Raw genomic sequence first — 17457 nt, 5'->3', positions numbered from 1 at the left:
GGCAGGCAGGACGTGGTCATCAGCGTAAAGGGGCCCGTGGTGCTGTCATCAGCCCAGCCCACGCCCCCCGTTTCCTCCTCACTCTTCACATCAATCTCTCTCCAACTCTCTCAATCTTGCTCTGTCAATTTCTCTCTCCACTCTCCATTCCGCGAACATGAGATTGTACTCCCTTTCGATCACAGCTTTGCTCCTTCCTCCGTTTCCTGTCACTCCCATCACTTATTCCTTACTTGTCCCTTCTTGTCATGTCATTCTCTGTCCTTTCCCGTCCAGCTCTCCTAAAGTCTCCCAGCCATCTTTAAAAGAAGGCACTGAGCACCATCTATCAGGGACACAGATGCACACACAAATGTCTGTCTTATTCAAGTGTGTTGGACAGTTTCTTATAGCTGATGACACATACACCTTAAACATTTATAATATTTCTGATGTTAGGTAGGCTAAAAATAATCGCGTCAGCCTGTGTTCGAGTAAATGTACTTTGCAAAGTGACTTGTGGAGTTGTATCTGTCTCCTGTCTCTCCAACCGTTATGTTGGGTTGGAGAGTTGTATTTCTCTGTTTTATTGGTGTTCATAAGTAGAACCCATCTAATGTTATAGCCCAGAGTCCTCCAGGCTATAACTCTCAAGACGAGGGAGCAAAAGAGTCAGGCGATCCCAGCTCTTCCAGCAGGGAGCTGGACACAGCCTTTCCATTTATGAATGCACCTCATTGATTCACACTGTACTGTGCACGCAGGGGACAGGTTAGCGGTGATGTCATGGTGCAGAAATAGGGCCCGTCTTTGGAGCGAAGTGCATTTCACGCGGTGCATATGGCTTTTATTCTGTCCGCTGCGCGCTGGACGAGAAATAAGAAGCGGCCGAGAGAGACGTCCCAGAGCCCCGGCCCAGGCATTAGTCACACTGATGGACGAGGGCCACTTTCAGACACAACCGCTGTTTTGTTTTTTTTGGGGGGGGGGGGGGGCGGGGTGCAGCAGCGTAATTGATTCACTTCCCCAAGAGGAGCCACGGGGGACCTCCCATTGTGTCAGGCTTCTGATCATGATAGCAAGAGAGAGGACCCCCCCGCCCCCCCAAACACACACACACCCTCACCACTGCAGAATTAAAACCGCTGCACTGCTCTGTTTTAATTAGAGATTGCCACACATTTTAATTTAATTAACCACCTGTTTGGAATTTAATGGAACACTGAACACTGAACGTCTCTTTAATGATTAAGTGGAATTTTACCATATCTGCCATTTATTTAGCTGTTCTCTGGTAGGGCCTCCTATCCGTCCAATCCAGGATGCTATCGGCCAAATCAAAATTCCTCTGAGCAGAAATAGAATCCTTTGAGGTGCTCACAGAGAGAATTTATCAGGTTGATCGCCAAAATAGCACAGAGAGTTACACTGAAGTGGACAGTTTACCATAGGAATGTTTCTTTTAAACCATAACAGGGTTGGACGCACCGCAGGCTATGCAAGTTGAAATTGCACAGATGCTTTACTATGCATATGAGGTTTGATCTCTGATCTTGTAGAGCCATTCATACATGTCTTCGCAAGAATATTGAATTAAGTTTCTTTTTTTAATCAGAAAGACTTGTAAGTCACATATTTCTCTTGTGTCTTCAGTTTTATACCTTTAAGCAGTTATTGAATTGGATCAGGGGAATAACTGTTTTCAGCACAACACTGCAATAGTCGGAGTACGTCATGCTGTTGGGCTGCAGTCTGCTTTAGTACTTAGGTGTTAAGATTCTGCTGCTGCTGATGTATTATTTAGAACGCCATGGCCTGGTTCTGTCTGTGGCGCACGCATTTGAAATGCACAGAGCAGATACTATTATAGATTTTTAATGACACTAATGGTGGCGGGGCGGGATTTCTCTCCCGTGGGACGGACTGGCAGCCCACAGACTTCTCCTCTCTGACTGACAGGGCAAGCCAGCGCAGGTCCGATTGTCTGGCCGACCTTGACTGTCTGTCTCCACACGTTTTCCTTTCGCTCAACTTAGGCTACTCAGGCTTAGTTCAGATGAGAGTCAAAACAAGAGCCCCCCCCCCCCTTTCCCCCTGTATGACTGACAGCCAAACCACATGGTCCACAGTGAGTGCTCCAGTCTGGTTGGCAATGTCCTTGGAGTCTCCGATGAATTGTTATCTGGACATGTGAGCATTTTTATTACTATTTCGTAAAGCAGTGAAATCGCTATTTTTGTTATAACAAAAAACAGGGCCTTCTAATTTCATACTATAAATAGAAGAGCGGTATGTTTTTGAGGTAGAGAGGTTGCCAGGGGACTGCCTTCATCTCCTCTGTGCTGCCTGAAATGTCCTTTTATATCCTCTGAAATCCACTGTAGGAATGCTAAACAGAGGTTTCAGCCAGTCAATAGCGTGTGTGGCTTGGCAGCTATCGCCCCGGCTGAGGCTCTGTACAATGAAGCGATAGTCACCAAAAACTGCCCCGATCAATGGGGACATGCTTCCACAGTCCTACGGGGAATAGGATTACCATTCGAAATGAGACAGTACCCAGTATGTGTGTGTGTGTGTGTGTGTGTGTGTGTGTGTGTGTGTGTGTGTATGTTTAACTCAGTCACTGGAATGTATGGTAGTCTGGCAGTGTTCGTCTTTTGTCTGTGGGTGTGAATGTTGTCTCTTCTTCGTCCTTCTTTGTGCGTTTTTGTGTGTGTGTGTGTGTGTGTGTGTGTAGTCACAGGCATGATGAGATGCGAGTGTGAGTGTGTGTTTGAGGGAGCATGCATGTTAATCTCTCAACTGGGGTTAGTCACTCTGTATGGCTCACCACCAGTCTATGCTAAACATGCTCAGTGGGTGCTCTTGTGTTCAACCTAGACACAACCACCCCCTTTGTAAGCCCCCACAGCCCCCCCCCTACTCCCCTTCTGAACCCACTGGAACTTTCCGTGTACTGGGCAGTCATTGTCATCCGTTGTAAGAAGAACCCGTCATGTTTGTGTTGGTGTTTGCTGATTATACCAAAATCAACAATGCAGCTTTCACCATCCTGTCTGCCCTCCACACACACACACACACACAAATCGGGAGAGAAGGCTTTGCCATGCCCGCACCCACACTGATGTGGCTGAATTGCCAGTGTGTTTGTGCCGCACGTTTTGTTTGCCCCTCGCTGGTATGAAGTCACAATACACAGTGGCAGTGCCTAGCAGCCATATTGATCTGTTGACACAAAACAGGTTCTGTCTGGCCACTACAATGGGCACTGAATGAATGACACTACACTCTGTTGTCACATCCAACATTTCCATGAGAAAAGCAACAATGGATGTAATAGTATCAGTGATGAGGCTGCAGTTTTAATCGGATTTCCATTTCACAAAATGGCGTGAATGACATGTTTTAGATACGCATTCATGAACGTAACGTAATGTTACGTAAAGTCATTCACGAACATACGTAATGTGTAATGGTTAATGTAGTGGTGGTAGTAAAAGTAATTGTTTCTGTCTCTTCCTAGGAATCCCACCAAAGAAATCCGGGATACCTGCTCCCAAAGAGATGTCGACCACCGTCTCCAGAGAAAGGGTATCCCTTCGTGACCAGCTGAAAGGCGCGTCCACCAAAAAGATGGTCCCCAGCGCCAGCACCTCCAGTCTGTCCACGCTGGCCAAGCGGGGCCAGTCCGCCAAGCCCAAGCTGGACGCAGACGGCGCCGACAAAGCCCTCCTGGAGTGCCAGGTGAAGGAGCTGCTGGCCGAGGCCAAAGCCAAAGACTTCGAGATCAGCAAGCTGCGCATGGAGCTGCAGCGCTACCGGGGAAAGGCTTCGCCCGCCGAGGGCACCGTCGCCAGCACCACGCCCACAGAGGGCCAGGGTGGCGAGGGGGAGCCGGCCGGGACGTCGCCCGTCGACCCCCAGGCCCTGGTGGGCGAGCTGAAAGAGAAGAACGGACGCTTTCAGAGGGAGCTGGCCGCCTTACGAGACGAGAACCAGGCGCTGAAGGAGAAGCTGATCTCGCTGGAGAGCGCACCGGTCCCCAACGCCACCTCCTCCTCGTCCCCCAGCCCAACGAAACCCTCCGTTAACGGCATCCTCCCGGACAGCACCGCCATCGGCGACGCCGTTGTCCCGGCCATCAGCAAGATCCCGCTTAAGAGCTCCACGTCGTCCGGCAGCGACATCACCAAGGGATCAGCGTCGGCTTCCCCCTCCCCAGACTCGTCCGAGTTTGAGAAGATCCCGTCGCGCTGCAACTCCCTCAGCAGCGGCGGTGCCGGGGGCGGAGATTTAGCGGCGACGCCGACGACGCCACCCACCCGCGAGCAGTCGGTGGAGTGCCTGACGGAGAAGATCCAGCAGATGGAGGAGAGCCACCACAGCACGTCGGAGGAGCTCCAGGCCACGCTGCAGGAGCTGTCAGACCAGCAGCAGGTGGTGACGGAGCTGACGTCGGAGAACGAGCGTCTGGCCGAGCAGAAGCACCGCCTGCAGGCCTCGCTGCAGGAGCAGCGGGAGCGCGTGGAGCTGCTGGCGCAGAAGAACGAAGCGCTCCTGCTGCGGCTGCGCGACCAGCGCGACGAGTCGGCGCGCGCCACCGAGCTGGAGCAGCGCTGCGGCCAGCTGGTGGAGAGTGCGCGCTTCGAGCGCGAGAAGCTGGTGGACATCCAGCAGCAGCTGACCGGCAGCCTGAGGCAGCTGGAGCAGGAGCATCAGGAGGCGCAGGCCGACGCCCGGGGCCTCCGCGAGGAGCGCGAGCGGCTGCGGGCCGAGCTGGAGCGCGAGCGAGAGGGCCGCGGCGAGGCGGAGCGGGCGGCGGAGGAGCGGGAAGGCGCGGTCGAGGTGCTGCGGGCGGAGGTGGAGCGCGTGAGGGCGCAGCTGGAGGCCGAGAGGCAGAAGGTGGCGGAGCTGAAGGCGGTGCAGAGCGCCAGCGCCGACAGCACGGAGCTGCAGGGCCTGCTGAAGGCGGCGCATGACGAGAGGGACCGGCTGGAGCTGGAGTGCACCAGGCTCAGGCAGGACGCGCAGCAGGCCCATGCTGACAACGAGCAGACGCGCACGGGGCTCGCTAAGGTGACTCTCAAGGAGTTTGGGGGGGGGGGGGGGGGGGGGGGGGGCATGCCAATTCTTTAACAATCAAAAACATAACAAATGTGGTGTGGTAACTATGCAAAGTTTACTCTGGAGTTACTGTGTTACTCACATTGGCTACTCTAATGTGGGTATGTCTTTGCAATTGCATTTTGCATTTGTAGTATCACACTGGTGCACTACTCATACTTAATTTGCACACATCTTTTTATAGATAGTTTCAATCTTTTTATAATTTGTACATTGGTATGGTTTAATATAGATCCTCCCTCGGTTGCTACAGTAGTTTCCACTCATTGTTTTTTGTTCTATCAATCTAATTCTGGCCGTGACTGTGAAGTGTTTTCCTAAGAGTTTTTCTCATCAAACAGATTTTGGTCCAGTGTTTCCTCTCGGTCTTGCCTGTGTCAGGGTCACTGTGTCGTTCCGGGTCAAGCGCACACCCAAGCGTCCATCGCCCCCACAGTCTGAGAGCACAGTGTCTGCACTAAAAACAGATGTCCTGTTCCTCGATGTCAGCACATGTTGCCTTTAAGGGATCCTCTGGGGAGGAAGTGCTCTGTTCTCCAGCACTCAGCCCCTCTGCACAGGAAGGCATTCAGGAGGAATAGGTTCATAGCCACGGGGAGTTATAGTCCCCCAACTTCTGGGGAATCGGCTAACTCGGCTAACTCTAGGGGACTCATAGGGGGATACTTTAACACTTTTTGTCAATCAGATTGAAATGAATCTGATTAAAGATTTCAACTGTTTCCATGAACGAGCTGAATATGATCAGTTGAGGCGTAATCCCAAGTGTAATCCCATTTGTAATCAGATTAAAAGTTTCCATGTAAACGGGGCTACTATCTCAAATGATGGCACCTGGTAGTGACATTCTATTTCCAGTCGAAGCAGGGCTGGTTCTAGCGTACTACACTTATAGCACACATAGCAAAGCGGTCAAATTGGATCAAAATTAGCCTGGCCTTGCCTTCCTACGTACAGTACTTCCGCTCGATTTTCTTCTCCCTCCACGACTCCGACTGGGATTCCGGCCATTGGCCTCGCTCGCAACAAACAATTCTTGAGAACTTTAAGCATCAGTTTCTTGAGAACTTTAAGCATCAGTTTCTTGAGAACTTTAAGCATCCAGTTGGAATACATGGACCTGGTTATCTGTTGCTCTGCAACACCCCCATTTATCGCCTAAAGCAACACAATGAAACATGTATTTAATTGACCTAAGACACATACATAGGCCTACGGCACCAGCTAGCTACTATTACACTCAGCACCAAGTCATCTACATCCAAGCTGGGTTTGACACTGCACATTGGACCGATGCACTGAAAAAAAATGTTTTTGACTTTGTTTGGCTGGGCGAGACACAATGCTTGTGTGGGTTTAGCCCACCCTGGCCCCTGCCTAGAGTCCGCCCTGAGTCGAAGTCAACTGACATCTTATTATTGAAGTTGAAAATCAAAATTGAGCAATAATCCTGTAGTGTTCTGGTTATTCACTGCTTTTGGACTAACTTCTTAACCTCACTTAGCATTTCAGAGACCCACATGGTGACTAATGGACTAAGAATCAATTTCTCGGACATGGATTAAGCCTAATCCTAGACAAAAAAAGCTATTTTTCAGTCGAGATCTTCATTGAAGTTGTTGTAGTTTAGGACTGTTCTCGTCTCTGAGTGCCTTGTGACTGTGAACACGCTGAGCTCATCCAGCTGTGGCCATTAGGTGAGAGTGTGGAGTGACTCAGCTCGGAGTGATTCCTCCCACAGGCCTGCTCATCACCGCTGAGCACCCAGCAGGTCAAAGGAGCGAGGAGCGAGGCGTCCGCTCCGCCGTGTCCTGCAGAAGAGACTGTGAGAAAGACTCGCTGTTTTTAAACCAGCGGAGGAGACGGATAAGACAGGGCTAAAAGGGAAGCGACTCCCCCGAGAGATTATTTTGCGTTTGAGGGTGATTATGTTTGAGGGCGATCCCCGCGTTGCGCTGATGACAGAGTTGCTGTCCAAAACTTGCGAGACGAGGAACATAAACTTAATGAATACTTTTATGGAAGCCGCTGATCTTAAATTTTGTCCTTGTAAATTTATACTCTCCCTAGGGACCAATGAGTGCTTCAAAGACATGAGCACAGCCTGAAAGACACAGCCAACCCAGTTCACTTTGTATTTTGGCGGGGTGAATTAAGAACTCATAGCACATGTTAGGGGGATTGCAGATTGATGCAAGGGGATTATGCAAGTCATGGATCAAAAATTTTAACAGGACTTTTTATATTATGGGATAAGCAACCCCCAACCCCCCGCCCCAAGTCTGAGTTGTTACGTTGAACAGAATCCACATGGTTCTGGGTTTCCCCCTTTCAGGCAAGCTTACAGTAGTGCTTGGTCATTCAGGTCGCCTTGTAAAAACTTCTATGGTGTTTATCAGCGCACTTGAGAAGGGTGAGGCGAGAGTGACTCAGGCCCGGTGATGTCATCATGGGATGGCGGCGGAACATGGCAGTGAGGAGTGCCCACTCAGAGGTGACCCAGTCCCGGCTGTCGAGTCGAGTGACTCACGCCCTGGCCTCTGCCATCAGAGTGTGAGAGGGCGTGACAAGTCATATGGATCTAATTAAGAACAAAACAACGCAGCATCAACTTTCTCTATCATGGGGCAATGACTACATGGTGCTGGTTGGATATGAATAATGTGTTCGATACCAAAGGAAAAGAGCGGGGGGGGGTTAAACTTGATACACTCTCATCTGGTGCAGTTGTCAAGTCACTAAATCATAAGAACCCTTTTCTTATTGTGTTCTCCCATTATATCCATGATCCCATAGCCCCACAAGGTAGACAACTATAGCATGATAACGTGGAAGTCTGTAGGCTGAACATTAGCTTGCGGTTCTACTGTGCTGTATGAAGTTAATGTGGGATTTTGTAAGTGACCCAGTTGTGTCATTTGATTTGGATTAGAGATGGAGTGTAGAGAGACAGTCTCCACCATAAGTACTTATTTGACTAACTAAGCTCTAAGGTGGGTGTCTCAGTTGTCACAGCAGGGATTAAGAGTATCGATGACAACCTTGCCGCCATGGCTCAACAGTCAGACCACGTCATGGAGCTGTACACAGTAAGAACACTAGGCTCCTCGCCACTGGATTTAACCCCAGGACTTCCTCTTAGAGAGCAGCAGAATCATCATCAGCTCCTCCCTGCTTCTGCACTACAGCGTGGGCCTGCATCTCTATGTATTTATGCTGCAAATAAACCCTTTCAACTGCATAAACAAACATTTGTGTTCCTAAGGCATTTTAGGTGGCACAGAAAACAACATTGAGCTATGGTAACTTGGTTGACTTTATTGAAGTCAACATTTTGTAGAGCATTACACTAAAGCCCGATTCATTTTTATTTCAAAGTATTGCATAGGTTTTGAACGTTTCAATGTAAACTCTTTAGGAACAGTTTAAAAGGGTATTATGTCAGTGTGGTATATATATATCCTTATAACCCAGTCGACCTGTGTGTTGACCTGTGTGTGTTTGTGTGTGTGTGTGTGTGCGTGCGTGTGTGTGTGTGCGTGTGCGTGTGTGTGTGCGTGCCCCAGGCCCAGGCGGAGCTGCAGCAGGTGCTGAAGCAGGAGGAGGAGCAGAAGAGCATGCTGAGCGGCAGCGTGACTGAGCTGCAGGAGCACGTGCAGCAGGCCGAGGCCCAGATCAAGGACCTGAAGGAGACCATCTTCGAGCTGGAGGACCACGTGGAGCAGCAGCAGGCCGTCCACCTCCACACCAAACAGACCATCCTCGACCTGGAGAGTAGGAGACACTTATCATATCACTACATCTGTGTGTGTGTCTGTGTGTCTGTCTTTATGAGTGTGTGTGTGTGTGCACCTCCACACCAAACAGACCATTGTCGACCTGGATAGTATGAGACACTTATCCTGTCATAACATCAGCTTGTCTGCGTGTGTCTGTGTGTGTGTCTCTGTGTGTGTGTGTTTGTCTGTGTGTGTGCACCCCCACTCCAAACAGGCCCTCCTCAACCTGGAGAGTACTACACTTATACTGTCACAACATCAGCATTTATTTGTCTCTCGGTGTGTGTGTGTGTGTGTGTGTGTGTGTTAATTGATAGGGCTCTATTACTCCTAGCTGATAGAGATGAGACGTGTGTCTTTACGCTCAGTGTATTTTTGATTGATAGCGTGCTGGCTGTTGCTCATGAGAGAGAGGCGCTGGATTTGCTCTGTGTTTTTATAAGAGCTTAGGGCCCCAGCTAAAAGATCCATGGCGGCTCTCTCCCCCTAAAAGCCAGCCAGAGACGCTTGGGTCCTGGCAGGAGCCTCTGCCGTGATTAGGGACATGCACTGAGTGGATTCTGTTGGGCTGGATATGGCGATGTACAAGGCTATGTGCTAATCTTCCCAGCCGCAGCCCCCCTGCCAGCTTAGACAAAAACACAGCAGGCATCAAGTACATTCAGGACACACAGTGGCACCCCAGTGCTGCTTTTGTGCCACAGATTTATACTTGAATGCCATTTATCCTCATAGTGTGTCTATGGCTTCGCTTTATGTCCCATTGCATGTAAGAATTAGTATGTGATGTGATGCTTGATTGCTGCTAGTTACTAAGCATCAGTGATGGATCAGTCAACAGCAGCAGGACCAAATATGATCCGAGGAAATAGGAACAGATCCTACTGTAGTTTGTCAAGTGGTGGTGATGGCAGACATCGTGTTTATGAGATTTGTGTTTCTTCTCAAGCCAGTAGGCCTGACATGCTCCTTTGCTGCCTTCTTCCAGATCAGCTGAAGAAGGTGGAAGAGCACAAGACGGATGTGGAGAAGCAACTGAAGGCAATGAATCGACAGATGAAGGTGGGACTGTGTGGCATAGCTGTTCGAAAGTCGGACTAGCAGACATATTTACACCCATCTCCTCTCTTTCCTAGACTACAAATCCTCTCTTTCCTAGACTACAGACTATACAGATGACTAGACTACTAACTATACAGAAGTATATGGAAACCAGGCTTTTTTATTTTATCACTATATCCACAGCACAGAAGAGTAGTTCATTTATATTGCACATTTTGTACACAGAGGCAATTCAGTGAGCTTTACATAAATAAAAGCAAAAAGAACAGACAAAGACAAAGAAAAGATGATGATCAAAAGAACATAGACTTCCCCGCCCCACCCCAGGCCTTCTGCTTTGTTTCTCCATTCATCGTCTTATTCTCTGTCTCAGGAGGACAAGGAGGAATGGCTGCGCTTCCAGGCGGACTTGCAGACGGCCGTGGTGGTGGCCAACGATATCAAGGTGGAGGCGCAGCAGGAGGTGCGAGCTCTGCGGCGCCACCTGCAGGAGGAGCAGGAGCGCAGCGGCCGCCTGGCCGGAGAGCTGGAGCAGCTGCAGCTGGGCAGGTAGGGCCTCGCTCGACCAGGATGGGGCGCTAACCAAACAAGCACCCCCGTAGCCTCTGCTGTCTGTTTCCTGTCTCCCGTCTGATTTTTAATGGTGTCGTTCTCTCTCTCTCTCTTAACTTCTTTCCACCTTCTCTCTCTCCTCCTGTCCACTGTGCCTCTATCAGCTTGTGCCTGATTGCCCACAGTGTCTTGGTCAGCACACACTGTTCTGAGCGCAGTTTGTGAGGGGTGGGTGCAGGTGGGGGTTTCTTACACACCTCAGCTGATCCTGATCCTCATTAATCAGCTTACATAGTGCCCACGCTACAGGGAGAAGAGTATTGATCCAGCTTTTTAAAAAATACATTAAAAATACACTGTTACACAGTGTACGGGCGATAATAAGTGCTTGCGATGAACATATTGGTTTACATGTCAGTTTTGATCCTTGGATTTCAGGGCTTTACAAATCCAGGGATTTGAGGGGAGCGCTCTAATTTTCCCCACGGGTTCTAGCTATCCTTAGAAGCTTTCCTCCTCTCTCTGCTTTGAGCTGCGGAGCTGCTGCCTACTGTCCAACTGTCCTTTCTGACCTTATTCTTGTTGTCCATGTCACTGTGATTCCACCAGCACGTAGTTGCATTTCATCCAAAAGGAAAAAAAAGTCTAGAATATCTAGAAAATCACCACACTCAACACAGACATACCATCATGTTGACAAATGATTAGGCGTACATAACAGTATTATTGTGTCACATTGTAAACTTATATTTGATTTATGAAATGGCTCATATTAGATTGATGAGCTGCATAGATTATTGAGGCTATACAGTATGTAATGATGTGTGGTTGTGATCAGTTTTTTGTCCAAAAATATTGCATGTTTATACCAGGGTCCATACCTGCCGAGCCCCTTTTTGAAATCATAATTTGGGCGAACACTGATTCTTTTGGGCTAGAGTTGACTAGTGTTGACCATCAATAGATGCATGCACAAATAAGTAGACAAAACCTTTACAAAAGAAGTTCAAGGGTGCATAGACTTCTGTGATTTTAGACTATGTATGGGCCAGTTTCCAATATGTGGATTAAGCCTAGTCCTAGACTAAAAACTTTTTTTCAATGGAGATATTCATTGCGGTTCCCTTCTACACAAAGACTCGGTTTACGCCCCCGTATAAAAATATGGCCCCTAAATCTGTCCTGTCATACGATTTAAAACTTCTCACACTTTTTCGGTTTGTGACAAAATATTGCTTGCTCACAATGAATATCCCGCTCATTAGCCCATCCACTGATCACAGTAGCCCAGTAGTCTCCTCAATGGCCAGTCACCCCACTCGTTCCCCTCGTCTTCCCCATCCTCCGAGTCCGGCCTAGCCGACGCTCCTTTACTCGGTAGTCGCCCGCTCCACAGAGCCTCCCTGACCTCACTCTCTAGCGGATTGCCCTTCTGACATGGCCACGCCCCCTTGTGTGAGGACCCAGGTGAGTTGGATGCTGGCGCCGCCCTGAGTGCTTCCCTGGTAGTGAATGATTGGGTTTGGGGGGGTGGGGGGGGGTGCTGTGTGTTGGGAGTGGATGCATAGCAGTAGAGGATTAGCTTTGTGTGCTGCCCTGATCGCCTTCTTTGCACTGCTTCTGCTGTGGATGAGTTCGCTGTCTGTCTCCTTGTCAGCTGGTTGAGATACTGATATGCTCTCTCTTTCTCTCGGTGAAATGCTCTTGAAGTGCTGGGTTTCTTTGCTTGACATAACCGCTCTTCATCTCTCATTTGGCCGCCTGTAGTAGCATAGAGCTCCACCTGCTGTCTGCTCTGAGCAACTGCAGCACTGACTCTGTAATCCATCTTGTAAAAATGATTACAATGAATGTCTTCACTGAAATTAACTGATTAAAAAAAAAGGTTTTGAGTGAAACTGCCCATGTTTTTGCACAAAGCTGTTGAATGAACCTGAACCGGTGGCTGTACTCTCTGTAAAACATTCATGTTTTATATCTATAAAAACATGCTCATGTTTTTATGAATTTCAGAAATGCATGCAGGATGGTGAGCATTTTGCTTGTCTACTAAAAGCTTTCATGATCAGTGAGGCCATTCAACATGGCACCTCAGCCTCACAGAGGCACATGATTGATGTAAAACCCAGACATTTTGGAAGTTTGTTATTTAATGGTCGTATTCCATCAGTTGCACTTCATATCTTTCTCCACTCTCTGTTTCAGGCTCAGCACTGGATCTGCCTTTGAGACCAAAACAGCAGTAGAAGGCAGATAGGCCGGCATGAAGACTGCCAGAAGACAGTGTTACCACTCCAAAATGCCTTTATCAATTTTACAGTATTAAGTGAAGACGTGTAACATGTTGGGTAATAAGAGTACAGGAACGGGTTCAAGTCAGGCTTGCTTAAATCTGCCTCGGTAGTGGCAAGAATATGTGAATTTGTGATATGTGAAAATACTTTGATTTACAGTGAAATATAAATGTTTATAATTGTGATATGATTTAAACGTCTGTACAACTGGCAATTCATATCCAAGTGTTGGGCTTGTTTTACTGTGCCTTTGAGCAACTATATTTCCATGAAATTTTTTGTAAGTTTTGACATTTAGAAATACCAGATGAATTGCCTTAGGACAAAAGCCAATACAAATGACAAAACAGCCCAAATTCTCACTTTTGGCCAGTTTTAGATTGGACCTTGATGGTGATAAAACACTCCGTGGAGTTCATGTTACAATGACAAAGTTGTTTTTGTGAACATTTTATTAGGAGTTTCATTCCACTTGATGCAACACCTCATGTATGTTAGTTTTCATTTTGTTCTATCCTTCTTGTGATATGTGATGATAGATGTTTGTAAAAAAATATCTATAATAAAGTAACATTTAAGCCATTTTCATTTCATGGAAGATTTCATGACCTGAAATGTTTCACATCAGCATCATCATTTGTTGTCTGTATATCAAAACGCACTACACATGCATTGTCACTAGGTGGCAGCATAGAATTGACACATGTGTACATAAAATGATCTGAAATTCCTTAATTAATGGTATATATGATTTTAGGTATGGCACGTGAATTTGTCATTTGTCAATTCATCATTTTCCACCTCATGCCTAAATCGTTATTTTTTTTATTTTTTTTATTTTTTTTTAAAAAAGGTCCTAGTCACATGACCTAAGAGTTCATGAATTCTTGTCCTGCATTACTATTCCCTGTGTAGAATTGTGGTTACAAAGAATCCTGCTGACGGCAATATCACATCGTCATAATAGATGCAGTATTTGAGGTTTACTAATTAATGAAGTTCCTCAGCCCTTTCCGTGCTAAGCAGCTGTGTTCTAAACAGGATTATTGATGACTTCTTCAGTGATTATTCGGGGGCTGGTGCATCAGATAATAGCCAGACAGATGTCAGGGAAATCGCCCAATCTGCAGGCTTAACCTCCGTGGCCATTTTGTCCATTCTCAGGTTAAATTTTTCATTGTGGCTTTAGCCACTCTAAATAAACAATGCAGAGGACTGTGCCAGAGCGGCAGTACTGTGCCACGACCACAACCATGATTATTACAGCATGTGGTTATCTAAGTCAGATTATAGCCTACCCCACCGCCGCCTTCTTAAGAGGGTTTTTGAGATGTTTTTATTTATTGACTGTGCGACTAAGACGTTAAAAATGCCTTACACACGTATGTTTAAACTTCAGAGAGAAATTGTATTGCTGCTCCTTAGGAAAGCTGAAATATGAAAGTATAAATTCCAATGTGTAAAACCATTATGTTGTGTGCATTTATTGCTTCAAGACAATAAATGTGAATCAAACCTTCTTAGAGGCTTTATGGTCTCTTTTTTTTTAGTTTTCAGTCTTAATCCTTCATGCACTGGTTCAGACGTTCTACCAGAATTTATTTTCTTCTCTCTTTGACTTCATAATCCACAGGTTTTAGATGAATATTAGTGCATGTAATTTAATATAAATTAGTGCATGTAATTTAATGTAATAAAATGTACTGTTCCATGATTACTGTATACCAACATGACTATTTCCCTGATTATGTCAACACTTTCACTCTTGTATACTATTGCACACTTACACCAATGTGCACTATTGCATACCAACATGACTATTTCCCTAATTATGTCAACTCTCTTCATAGGTTGGCTGTTTGTTGTACATTGCTGGTCCTACTGAATGAATGTACCGTTGCTTTATATTATAGCTGCATCAGACTGGTTCCGTCCCTCTGCAGCAGTGTTGCCTTATACCCCCCTGTCCTGTCTCTAGGTTACAGAGTGACGAGAGGAGTCCGCCCCCAGCGGAGGAGAGGGCCCAGTGGTGTGGGATCCCCGTGATGACCCAAACTGCCCCTGCCAGCCTCAACGGGAGCGAGAGCAGTAGCGGCGGCACTAGTAGTAGCCAGGCCAAGACGGCCGCCTCGGTTAAATCCCTCATCAAGAACTTCGACCGGCCGCTCGAGAGTGAGGACACGAGCCACTCTCTCTCCCTGCTCTTTCCCTCCAACCCCTCCCTAACCTCTGGAGCGCAACAGCTGGTTGGTAGGGATTAGGATCTGCAGAAAGCACCCAGATTTACTCTGTTCCCTAATGCTAATCACCTGACCAAATATACACACACACGACCCAAGCGTGGGGGAAAGGCGAGGCGGTGATAGAAGACATGCTGTATGCTGCTGTTTGTGATGGAGGACCTGTGCGTGATGGGAGGGGATGCATGCTCATTTATTATTGAGAGCCAGGCTGCAAGTCATTATATACAGCCTTTGTGTAGTGAGAAATGAATCTAGCTCTTTGGTTTACGCAAGCACCCATATAATTAGCTTGACTCAAGCTTTGTAAAGGAGTGGGATCTAAGAAACAGACTCAGGCCCTGCTTTCTGTTATCATTATTTGCGTGACCACTATTAGCCACGAGGCTAAGGGTTTGTCTTTGATGTCTTCCTTTTTTTTTATTCCCCATCCAGATGGTCCTGCTAAAGCACTGAAGGTCAGCCTCTCCACCCGCAGCCCACTGAGTGGCATACCTGTCAGCACGTCCCCCTCTGCTACAGTGCATCCTACTCAGGTACTACAAATCCCACAATCCATCTGCAGCCTCTTCATGGTAAATGGACTGCATTTATGAAGTGCTTTTCCACTCCTCCGAGCACTCAAAGCGCTTTACAATTTCATGCCTCACATTCACCCATTCACACACACACACACACACTCACACACACTATGCAAGGCAGCAACCTGCACACTGGGAGCAGTTTGGTGTTCAGTGTCTTGCTCAAGGATACCTCGACAGGGTCAGGACGAGTCGGGCTCGAACCAGCAGCCTTCTGGTTGTCGGACCCCTTGGACCTCCTGAGCCACCTCTGCCCAACCCTGAGGAAGACAAATCACCAGCACTGTGATAATGTAGCAAAGCTGTATCAGAATTTTGCACCTGATAGGCGTGATTTGTTTTCCTGGGTCTTTTCCTGGGCCGTAAAACATGATTGCATAAGTGAACTATGTAGAGTTAATGATATATCGACCCAGCATGTGTTGTGTGTGAATGCTTGTTGCTCAACACATACATAATGCATGTGATAATTTGTTTTCGTTCTCTAGAGGCACACTGCAATCAAGCCACTGTCCAAGACCACACCAAGAAAGGTCAACTTCTCTCACCCTGGTAAACACAGTCTCAGAATACATTGTTGCTGTGGACACACTTCCCCTCTGGTTTAACCACACCTAATTCTCACTATTAATAAACATTTACAGTACAATAGTTAATGATTTACAAGAATAACCAAATGCGTACCTGTGTAGCTGATAGCAAGAATAAATGTTACTGTATTGATTGATTTTTTGAAGAGGTTTTATTACAAGGAAGGGCCCTAATGATGTTTAATTCAATTCATTCCTGGTCTTACCCCTTGAAAACAGACATTTTTGTTTGCACATTAATTGTGGCAATTAATCTGCAGAAATGTCAAGATTCAACATTAATCTTTCTCTTTTCCTTTCTACCTCTTTCAGACCCTCTCTCCGGCCCAAGTGATGAACTGAAGCCAGCGTCTTTCATGAGGAAGAGCCCGTCCCTAGAGTCTGTGATTAAGAGCCCAGCAGCTCTATGCACTTCCCTAGGCTCATACAGCTATACATGGGACAACAGTAAACTCAGGTAAAGCAGTCTTACCAACATAAAACACAAATGACTTAGAGGTTATAGAGAGGTTATAGACAGGAGATGTTAAGGAGAATGCTGTTGTTGTTTAAGTGGATATGATGGATATTCTTATGTGCTTATATTTACTCTAAATAATATATGTCATGTGTGTGTGTATATATATATATATATATATATATATATATATATATATATATATATATATATATATATATATATATACAATATCTCACAAAAGTGAGTACACCCCTCATATTTTTGTAACTATTTTATTATATCTTTTCATGAGACAACACTGAAGAAATGACACTTTGCGGCAATGTAAAGTAGTCAGTGTACAGCTTGTATAACAGTGTAAATGTACTGTCCCCTCAAAATAAGTCAACACACAGCCATTAGTTCTAAACCGCTGGCAACAAAAGTGAGTACACCCCTAAGTGAAAATGTCCAAATTGGGCCCAATTAGCCATTTTCCCTCCCCGGTGTCATGTGACTCGTTAGTGTTACAAGGTCTCAGGTGTCAATGGGGAGCAGGTGTGTTAAATTTGGTGTTATCACTCTCACACTCTCATACTGGTCACTGGAAGTTCAACATGACACCTCATGGCAAAGAACTCTCTGAGAATCTGAAAAAAATAATTGTTGCTCTACATAAAGATGGCCTAGGCCAGTGGTCCCGCAACCCCCTTCTCTCCAACCGGCAAAAACTAAATATGTTCTCTAGGCTATGTCAACACCAAAGGTACTGTCAATGGCAGCCTTTAACAATCTGATTAATAATTTTCCAATGGAT

At 46.7% G+C, this 17457-nt stretch overlaps 1 protein-coding gene across 9 annotated transcripts in view; it reads left to right on the top strand.

Moving 5' to 3' along the window:
* specc1 (sperm antigen with calponin homology and coiled-coil domains 1) overlaps nucleotides 1–17457 on the top strand; it is an 86343-nt gene that overhangs the window by 40746 nt on the left and 28140 nt on the right. For 7 of the 9 annotated variants that reach the window (XM_042091154.1, XM_042091155.1, XM_042091156.1 and 4 more), the window contains 8 exons: nucleotides 3503–5055; nucleotides 8670–8877; nucleotides 9871–9944; nucleotides 10318–10493; nucleotides 14769–15040; nucleotides 15466–15566; nucleotides 16100–16163; nucleotides 16514–16658. In XM_042091154.1, the coding sequence (XP_041947088.1) occupies nucleotides 3503–5055; nucleotides 8670–8877; nucleotides 9871–9944; nucleotides 10318–10493; nucleotides 14769–15040; nucleotides 15466–15566; nucleotides 16100–16163; nucleotides 16514–16658 (2593 nt within the window). Of the gene's footprint in view, nucleotides 1–3502; nucleotides 5056–8669; nucleotides 8878–9870; nucleotides 9945–10317; nucleotides 10494–12701; nucleotides 14310–14768; nucleotides 15041–15465; nucleotides 15567–16099; nucleotides 16164–16513; nucleotides 16659–17457 lie in introns of those variants that run through there. The other 2 variants (XM_042091159.1, XM_042091161.1) reach the window with 2 other exon arrangements.

This window comes from Alosa sapidissima, chromosome 5, assembly GCF_018492685.1.
Source record: "Alosa sapidissima isolate fAloSap1 chromosome 5, fAloSap1.pri, whole genome shotgun sequence".
In the NCBI taxonomy this organism is placed as follows: domain Eukaryota; kingdom Metazoa; phylum Chordata; class Actinopteri; order Clupeiformes; family Clupeidae; genus Alosa; species Alosa sapidissima.
Note: the sequence above shows the minus strand (reverse complement) of the source record. Positions and strands in the feature narration are given on the sequence as shown.